The following is a 10,012-nucleotide window of genomic DNA, read 5'->3' as shown; positions in this document are numbered from 1 at the left end:
TTTCTTTTTTCCTTTTTCTTTTTCCTTTTTTTTCTTTTTCCTTTTTTTTCTTTTTTCTTTTTTCTTTTTTCTTTTTTCTCCTTTTTCCTTTTTCCTTTTTCCTTTTTCCTTTTTCCTTTTTTTTTTCCTTTTTCCTTTTTCCTTTTTTTCCTTTTTCCTTTTTCCTTTTTCCTTTTTTTCCTTTTTCCTTTTTCCTTTTTCCTTTTTCCTTTTTCCTTTTTTTTTTCACTTTGGAAGAAATGTCTTTAGGGAAGAGAATAGTCTCTAACTGTCATTCCTGAGAGAATAAAGCAGCAGCATGTCCTGGGTGGAACCATATTTCTGCTGCATTTTTTTACCTCTTGTTGAAGTGATTTTGAAATAGGAAAATAGTTCAAGCTAATGGAGGTTCCTCCCTGAGATGGCTTTTATGCACATGCTTTTTATACACTGATTCCTCACTATATGCTCCATGTTTTTCTTCTCAAACCTAGATGGTCCCCACCGAGCTGGTTGAAAAAGAATTCTGGAGACTTGTTAGTACCATTGAAGAGGATGTGACAGTGGAATATGGAGCTGATATTGCTTCAAAGGAATTTGGCAGTGGCTTCCCAGTTAGGGGTGGGAAGTTTAAAGTTAGACCAGAAGAAGAGGTAGGTCTTTATTAGTTCACTATGTTTGAATTGCAGTTCTTCATTAAATAAGCCTCTCTGGTTCAAAGCACAGTAATGGAACTGGGTTGCAAAGTGTTTGTTTTGTGTATCTGGCACAGTATTTGAAGAGGAGAATTACATCAGAGTTTTGAATAAATTAAATTCGCTGTGATCAGGTATTAAAAGCCAGAGGTTTATCCTAGAAGTTAATAAATAACTTCCAAACAAAAAAAAAGTCTAATTTTAACAAAGCAGGTCAGATAAGGTTTGTGAAAGGAACAAAGACAATGGAGATTTTGTTCTTTGATTCATTGACCCGTTTCTTATATTTTTCAGTTGGAAAAGATGTTTTTGTTCTTTTGGCAGTTTTACTTTCTTGGGTTTTTTACTTCATGTTGTGTGAACTTGTGACTGTTCTGTTCAATTTTCAGGAATACCTTGATAGTGGCTGGAATCTAAACAACATGCCAGTGATGGAGCAGTCTGTTCTTGCTCACATCACTGCAGACATATGTGGAATGAAATTACCTTGGCTATATGTAGGAATGTGCTTTTCTTCATTTTGTTGGCATATAGAAGACCACTGGAGCTATTCAATTAACTATCTGCATTGGTGAGTTTGAGGAATAAACTCAGCCTGAAAAGCAATTTCCCTTTCATTCCCCCTTCCCCTTTTTAGTTAGTGGAATCAAACCAAACTCATAGAGTTCAGACCAGAATAACCCTCGCAGTCCTGCAGCAGCAGGGTTAAATTTGACGCAGTGTGATTCCTGCATTGCACAAGAGGTCATATTTTGGAAAGAGACATCCATTCCCAGTTTTAAAAAATCCATGAGAGATGCAGCAGATACTCCATCAAACGTTTTATTATGCTCAATGTAAAACTAAAAACCATGCAATTTTTTTTAATCATCTAGCTTCAACTAACAGTCTTAGGATCCTGCATATTTTTTTGTCTGTTAGATAGATCATTCTATTATAAATCCTCTCATCAAGTAAACGCTTGTCAGCTGTAATCAGGACAGATCTTTGCCATCTCTTTGATATCCTAAATAGATTGAGCTTCTTAAACTTCTCACCTTACAACAGCTTTTCTGAGTTTGATTTATTCTTGTCACTCTTCCTGAAACCTGTTAAGCACTTTCCATTTCCTTGTTCACAGAAGTATTCCAGCAAAATGGTCAAAGCGCATCCCAACTACTAATCAGTAGCTTATCTTTTTAGTCAATTATTCAATTGCTGCTCCTTGAAATAGCTGCTGCTGTAGCCGAGTCCAAATAGTCAGTGACAACTCACTTGCTTTCCTAGCACTGGTCATTATTAAAACAAATGTTTGAGTGAGACTAAGTAGATGACTGATCAGGATTACATTGTAAAAATTATCTTTCTTGTCATTTATTGCCTTTTTTTTGTGTCTGGGTCTTCAGTCGGGCTGAAAACTGGGAAGGAGAGGAGGTTTTTTTGTTTGCAGTAGAAACTTAATTTCTTCTAGGAGAGCTTCCCTCACTATTTTTCGAATGGCATTATGTGCTCCGTTGTTGGTCCCAAATTGCATCAGTGTGGACCCAAGGCCAGAAAGATGCATAAGTGCATACGTGTATATGTGCACACATTCACAGACACATGCCAGAGTTGCCCTGCGTTTCTCCTCCAGTGTGAAAGTCCTTGATTTCTTGTCTTTTCATTTGTAGATGTTCTTCTGTATTTCCTTTCAACTTAAAGGTTTAAGTCTGTGCTTTTTAACCTATTTGAGAGCAGTTTGTAGTTCAGGTTAACACTGTTCTTGGCCAGAGGAGTCAGTCTTAATGACCTGCCACTGAAGGGATAGTCCTCCAATGAAAAGACTTCAGAAGGCAGGACTCGTTCTTGTGAAATACTGGGGATGACATGTCCATATTCAGTGTTCCCATGTGCCTTGTAGGAGCTTGTACAGTATTTGGAGCAGATACTCACAAGTGAACCAGGCTACAGCAGCAGACCTTTCACAGGGTTGAAGGCAGTAGTTCTTCTGCATGGCTCTAAGTCCTGTGTTAGTTCTTGAAATGGTAAAAGGAGAACAAATCTTTGCTTCTAAAGATGCTTGCAAATAGATAAGATATCAGTCCTGGTCGGAGGAAGAACTAGCATCATTGATGCTGGTATTTCTAAAGGCAGTTTGGGTAGCAATGCAGAAGGAACTGTCACCTTGATCCATTGTGCAGCTTGCTGCCTTCATAAGGCTGACACCTTAACATACCCATTAGAATTGTATCTTTCTCCATTATTTGTTCTTCTGAAGTCCAGAGACCCCTGGTACCAGTATCCTGGTCCAAGTTTAGCAAAGTCCATAACTGCTGTCATCCATTCCTTGGCACTGACAGGTGTTAAGTATCAGAATTCTTGACTAACCCAGTATTGGGTCAGGACACAGGACAGTTTTTAGTTGCTTCTGTGGCTGGTCTTCATGAATTCATAGAATTGTTCCAAGATGATGACCAGGTCCAAGGCTGCATAGTCATTTAACACTGTGTAGTGACGACTCTGCTTGTGCTACTCCTTGTGATACCTTGTGCTGCCCTTCTGCAGCCCCTCCCGCTAGCTGTCCTCTTCACTATGACAGAGGTGCTCTTTGGGTGCAGGAGTAAACTCCTAGGTATGAGGGATGTGCTTCTGGATTCATACTTCATCTGGATTCATACTGTACTCTTTCTTCTGGAATCTACTCAGTTGCTTCATAATTTATGGAAAAAAAATTCACTGTTGGGTCAGCTTTCTTCTGCCAGCTCTTCAGGAGTCTTGGGAGAAGGTGATTTGTCTGCTACTTCTTTTCTAAATACTTTTGGTAACATCATTCTTTATAAGCGATTGGAAGGTATCTTTGTCTTTCTGCTGCAGTGAGCCAGCTTCATTCTAAACCTGAAACAATATCTACTGAAACACATCTGCATAACCTTAATTTTCTAAGCTGTTGCTAGAAGATGTTTGTTCCTGCTCTGGATATGGATTTTTTTTTTTTTTTTCCCCTTGATGTCTTTTGCATAACTTGGAAATTTAATTTCTATTTACTATTTGTTGCCTTTATGGCAATTATGCACAAAACAGATAAAACTGGCTTTGGTTGTTAGATCCAAGAGGGAGTTTGTGTCATGGTAAAAGATAAACAGCTTATGTTTTGAAGTTGCACTGGAATCAGCAGAACTTCACTGAAGACTTCTTCAGTTTGTTTTTTTTTTTCCCCACAATATTTTAAGTATGTGTTCAGAAACATAGGCAGTTAAAAACTTAGATCTGGAGGAGGGACCTGTATAAAATGTGAAGATTCAAGAAGGTACAAAATCTTTGCATTCCTTCCTGGTGATATACCCTTCTTTTGACATGGTGTATTTTAAAGCAGAAGACTGAAAATGTAACTTACGAGATTGCTTATATTTAACTTTTTTTAATAATCTTGCAGGGGGGAACCTAAAACGTGGTATGGAGCCCCAGGGTATGCAGCTGAACAGCTGGAGGATGTAATGAAGAAGCTTGCTCCAGAGCTGTTTGAATCTCAGCCAGATCTCTTGCACCAACTTGTCACCATAATGAACCCGAATACTTTGATGGCCCACGGAGTGCCTGTATGTTGTTGGACTCCTGTGCTAGTCCCCCAAACCCAACCCTCTTTTGTTTGCACTGAATTTTACTTCAAAACTGATAATTGAAGCCCCTTGTATTACAGAGATGGTGTGGTAGTTTCCGTGTGTGTTGTATCTTCCTTGTCTAGTATAATGTGCCAGTATGAACAGATGGGCAATGGAATCATTGCTTTTGGAATTGCTTGGCAAACTCTTCTCTGGAGATCCACCTTAGTATATTTCTATTTCTGTATCTGAGATGGAAAGATTAGTCTTGACCTTTGAAACAATGGCAGGAGCTCTTCATATGTCTGTCTAATCAGACACAATTTTTTTTGGCACAGAGTTTCTGTCAAGGGGCCAAAACTCATTCTTCCTTTATTTGTTATCCACATCCTCTTATTTTTCCTGGATAAGTTCTTAGGTATTTAAAATTTTTTTTAATCAGTTTCCATCATATTCCATACTAGATTATTCATGGGAATTATGTCCCTTTACAACTTAATTAGCTTTTGACTAGCTGACCTTGGGACTTAAAAGAAAATCTGGAAAAAATGGTTTGTGGTGTCTCCTGTGCTGTGAGAGACTCCAGAACTGAAAGATACAGGAAGACCTGCCTGTTCTCATGCTGGTAGTCTAGTAAGAACAGTGTTAGATTTACAGCGATTTGAACTTTTGAGTTAGTTCCAGATTTCTCTTCCCCTTCAGCTACATGTTGAAGAAGGTTTTGTCTGTGCTTTACCTGTGTAACGGTACCCAGAGCTAGCCAAGTGCAAAGGGCACAGACAGCTGAGTTAAAATGGCTTAGAGTGCAGGTGTGGCTGAACGAAACCTCTCCACTTTCTAGGGTTTTATATGACAAGTTACCAAATGCCAGTTGTAATTCTTGGGCTCATGTTTTAAAACTATCTGAAGTCGTCATAGAATTTACTAGGAATTAGAAATCCATATTCTCTTCAAAGCCTTCAGTTCTGTTTAGGTTTGACCTAATGCTTGTCTGTCTTTTCTCCTAGGTTTATCGAACAAATCAGTGTGCTGGAGAGTTTGTGATCACCTTCCCAAGAGCTTATCACAGTGGCTTCAATCAGGGTTTCAATTTTGCTGAAGCTGTGAACTTCTGCACAGTTGATTGGGTATGTTCCAAAAACCAGTTTTTCATAAAGTCTGCAGTTCCAGAGTTGTTCCTAGCTGATGTACAGCTCTAACCTACTGCTGATGCACAAATCTAGTCCACAGATCAGAAGGAGCCTGTTACTGGAAGCATAATATTTGGCTGAAGGTTTCTTTCATGTAGTGAACATGCGGCTTTCTCTGGTTCCTAAGGTTTGGTTTGAATTCATACATTAGGGCTGAAGTATCTTTTACAGCAGGAGGTAGGAAGGTTCTATGCATGCCTAGAATATGAGAAGCACCAGGCTGCTAGAATCTACTCCTTTTGTGTCCTCAAATTCCATTCAAATAGTCAAGAGCCGGAAAGGAATTTTTCTGTTTATTGTGCTGGGAATTCTCTAAGAGGTGCTTTCTACAGCTGAAAAGTGAAGCTGACTTGGACTTCTTTTTTATTTTAACTTCTGTGATTAAATTGTGTGATACATTTAACACATTAAGAACAGTTAAAGACTTTGATAGTCCTCTTGGGGAAAAAAAATAATAAGAATTGCATCTGATGTGAGTACATCCTCTTGGATAGCAGAGGTGCTGTAATTTTTTAAGGAAGAATACCTTAATGAAAGCAAACAGAGTTTTTAATGTTCAAGCAGAAGGTTTACAGACTAGTACTTTATTCCTGGTGAGCTTCACTTAGCTCATTGAAACAACAGAGAGAGGAACACATTACAAAGTCATACTGATTTGTTATGTTTTTTGTCTTTTTTAAAGTAAAAACAGATGGAAGATGGTTGCTCCAGAGTTACAAGTAATCATTTCTCCTTCCCAGTAGATTTCTCAGACACACAGTGTTGCCTGATCTCAGAAAGATCCTTTGAAGCTACTGACATTTTGAATTACTTCTCTTCTGATTTTTTTTTTTCCCAAAAAAGCTCTTAGCTATTTGTAAATGTAGCCCATCTAAAATGTTGCTAGATGTTTAAAAACATCACTTAGGAGATGACTGAAATTGGAAGAAAGGTTTCTGCATTGTGACTGTGTTTGCATCTCAGTTGGTTTGAGTTTGGTTTTCCTCTTGTCCCTCCGTGAGTTTCATACCAGACTCTTAAGACGTAACCTTGTTGTACCCTGAGCATCACTATGTGCCTGGCCAGTGATAACCTTAAAATAAAGTGAAGAGTAACCTGCCCAGCTCGTAATGAATTGTATACTCTGCCTGGGGTTAATTAGGGGCTTTGGTGGTTCATGGAGTCAGCAGTTTCTCATGCTGCAGCACAGTTCATGTCCTGCATAAACCAGCCATGTCATTTAAGAGGAAGGTCCACCGTGCCCTGCAACCTGCCTTTGTCGGGGCACCCCTGCTCTCCCCTCTGACACTTCTCCAGCCTCTCTGTATTTTAGCTCAGGTCTTCCTGAGCCTGCTGTGGTTTAGTGATTTAGTTGTCCCTAATTATGGTCTCTGCCAGATAGCAGATGTGAGTTTTTTAGCTAGGTTCATGGAGGAAATGCACTGTGTCCACTAAAGGAGTTATAAGCAGTCCTGGTATACAAAAACTCAGGGTCTTGATTTTTCTAGTTTTATATTCTGAATCATGACTATTGTTGCTTGAAGGATTTGCCTTGGCCTTTCATTTGGACAGCTTTTGTTTACTAGCATAAAAAGTCAGTATCTTAATGTAATTTTCAAAACAAACTCTTCGTTTATTTAATGTCTTTCAATACAGCTGCCATTGGGTCGCCAGTGTGTGGAACACTACCGTCTGCTAAACCGTTACTGTGTGTTTTCTCATGATGAGATGATCTGTAAAATGGCTTCCAAAGCGGATGATCTTGATGTTGTAGTAGCATCTACAGTTCAGAAAGACATGGCTATTATGATTGAAGACGAGAAGAGGCTGCGTGAGAAGGTTGATAAACTGGTGAGTTGTAGGAAAGAATATGATAATGAGTGAAGGAAGAGTTGAAAGAGCGGTGTGAAGACTTGCTGGGACTTGTACAATGTTGGCAACAGCCTAGAGCTGCGTAGTACCTTCCTGAGTAATGTTGTTGATGTCAGAGGACTGCTTGGCTAAAGAATCATTTATTGCATCTTGTTTTAGCATCTGCCCTTTAATATTGCTCAGAATGTCTCTTTTGAAGTAATATTTATTCTTTTAGTAATTTGGTCACAGTAGCTGATTTTTTTCATTAACCAAGATTTCTGTCTATCTGGTTTTAATATCTTATTTCTAAACTTCATTATTCCTTTGATAAATTTTGCTTCTGGTGTTTTAGCTTGGAATACTCACCTCTTCATTAGGAGTGACTTTGAAGTGATGTAACACACTCTTTTGCAGGGAGTGACTGACTCGGAGAGAGTGGCTTTTGAGCTGTTTCCTGATGACGAGCGACAGTGCTTAAAGTGTAAAACCACCTGTTTCATGTCCGCTGTTTATTGTCCGTGTAAACCTGGATTACTGGTATGCTTGTACCATGTTGAGGATCTCTGTTCCTGTCCCACCTACAAATATAAACTGGGGTAAGCTTTAGATAGCAAATAATACTGTGTTCTGGAGATATTTGTTATGTGTGTAGATAATTGCACTTTGATAATCCAGTGCCTGCTCTGTTTTGTCAGTGGTGCTAGTCTCGGTATTCTGTTTCTCTCAGTCCTTTGCAAATACAGTATCCCCAAAACAAAGTGCCTTTTTTGTGCTCATGTACAAAGACTCTTTCTTTTCAGCATTGAGCTCATTTTGCTCTATAATGGGAAAAATTGCTGGATAAGTTAGTTTACTTTTTTATTTATAGCAACAAGGTCATCTTGGTCCCTTACATCCAATCCTTGCTGAGTAATATATTTTTGTTTTTGTGAGCTTTCCGTCCTGTTGTCATCTTTCCTGTTGTTTGGTACATTTTTGTCCCCCATGAATGTCGCTTGTCCTGAGACAATTTCACAATTGCTTCAATTGTAATGTTGAAATTGCTGTTTGAAGCAATTGCAAATGTGGAAATTCTTAGGAGGAACCTGGTGGGGTTGTAGGTCTTAATTATATAACCCTGGGTACATAGTAGATAATTTCTGTGTTGTGTGGACCAACACATCTTGATGCCCCTCCCTTCCACCCTCCTGATCCCCCACCCCCAGTTCTTGCTGAAGAGTTTGAATTCTGTGCTGCTTGTAGGTACCGCTATGCCCTGGAGGAACTCTATCCGATGATGAATGCACTGAAGATGCGTGCAGAATCATACAACAAATGGGCTTCCAATGTTAACGAAGCTCTGGATGCAAAAATTAACAATAAAAGAAGTAAGTACCCTACCTTTTGTCTACAACATAATTTTAAATGGCCAATTTTTCAGTTTTTTAGTTTCTGAACCGTAGCAATTTTTGTCTTATATGACAATCAAAAGAAATCGTATAATTCCATGTTTTAAAGTAAATATTTTAGCTTTACAGTCCCAGACATTATGCTAAGCTGTCCCTGTGGGAGGCTGTAAATCGCTCTGACAAAAAATGTAACTGAAGTTTAAATAGAAATATATTTAATGTCTTGTGTTATTCAGCCTTACCATTTAAAATCCATCACAAAGTGGGACTTTTGTTAACTTACTGTCTTTCCCAAAAGGTCTCATCAGTTTTAAGGCTTTGATAGAAGAATCAGAAATGAAAAAGTTTCCAGACAATGATCTGCTGCGACACCTCAGACTGGTTACACAGGACGCAGACAAATGTGCCTCAGTTGCACAGCAGCTTCTTAATGGCAAAAGACAAACCAGGTGAATGTTACTATATATGTTTGCAACACAGCTGGGTCACTGAAGATAGATGCCAGTGTTCTGTAAAACTTAAAATTAAAAGCAATCTTTTTGTCTTCTCAAGAGAGCCATCTTTTACAGGGAAATTCATCTTTACTGCATGTGTTAAGTTAAACATCCTGAGCTTTCAATCTCTTCCTCCTCTGTGTTTGAGAGTTGGGCAGGAAATTAATTCTCATGTTCCCCAAAAGGAAAAATTTCTGTGGTATTTCTGACAAAGCAACACCCAACAAGATACCGCCCACTTGTCTTTGTGCCATGGGGACTGAAAATCTGTCAGTGGTGCACATGTCATGATATTCATTGTATTTTGTGTCTTGTGGAAAAATAAAGTGTCTTAACTTCCCGAGTTGCTGCTGATGGGAATAGTGTATGAGATCTCTGAAAAACACTTGTTCTTTCTTTGGCAGCACTTGTTAAATCTTTTAGACAGGTTATTTGCTCGAGGAATTTGAAGATAGGGCAGTGTTGGGATAAAACATTCTTTGTAAATTGGGTGTCTGGCTGCCTGGACTTGCTAGCACTTGCCATGTTTAAAAGGAGTCCGAAGATCCAGAAGGATAAGGCCAGATCTCCTCATTGTTTGATTGTGACTCTGTTGATGTAACTGCCTTTCTCTTGGGGATCACAGATTATCATCTTCTGTTGCACATTCTCTACCCAGACTTAGAATGGCCGCATCCCTCACAGAGTTATAGGTTTCCAAGAAAATATTGGGTTTATATACATGGAAGACAATATTGCTCAAGTCCAACAAGCTTAACCGTGTGAAGTACTTCAGGAAAAACTGTTTCTCTTTTGTTCCATCTAGACAATTTTCACCTGTTTGTGCTGCTTTGAACAATGTGGTGTTTGTCAGGGCAGTTGCTCTTTGTACTGGTA

General features: G+C 38.9%; 1 protein-coding gene across 1 annotated transcript in view; it reads left to right on the top strand.

Annotated features, from left to right (window-relative positions):
- Positions 1–473: 473 nt before the first annotated feature.
- Positions 474–10,012, top strand: part of KDM5B (lysine demethylase 5B) — a gene marked incomplete at its 5' end in the record, with an annotated part of 29,178 nt that continues 19,639 nt past the window's right edge. Inside the window, 8 exon segments of the mRNA XM_029085952.1 lie at positions 474–632; positions 1,064–1,245; positions 4,066–4,228; positions 5,239–5,358; positions 7,057–7,251; positions 7,669–7,850; positions 8,497–8,621; positions 8,941–9,091. Coding sequence (XP_028941785.1) covers positions 474–632; positions 1,064–1,245; positions 4,066–4,228; positions 5,239–5,358; positions 7,057–7,251; positions 7,669–7,850; positions 8,497–8,621; positions 8,941–9,091 — 1,277 coding nt within the window.

The sequence above is a fragment of the Antrostomus carolinensis genome, unplaced genomic scaffold (assembly GCF_000700745.2).
Source record: "Antrostomus carolinensis isolate BGI_N321 unplaced genomic scaffold, ASM70074v2 scaffold48637, whole genome shotgun sequence".
In the NCBI taxonomy this organism is placed as follows: domain Eukaryota; kingdom Metazoa; phylum Chordata; class Aves; order Caprimulgiformes; family Caprimulgidae; genus Antrostomus; species Antrostomus carolinensis.
Note: the sequence above shows the minus strand (reverse complement) of the source record. Positions and strands in the feature narration are given on the sequence as shown.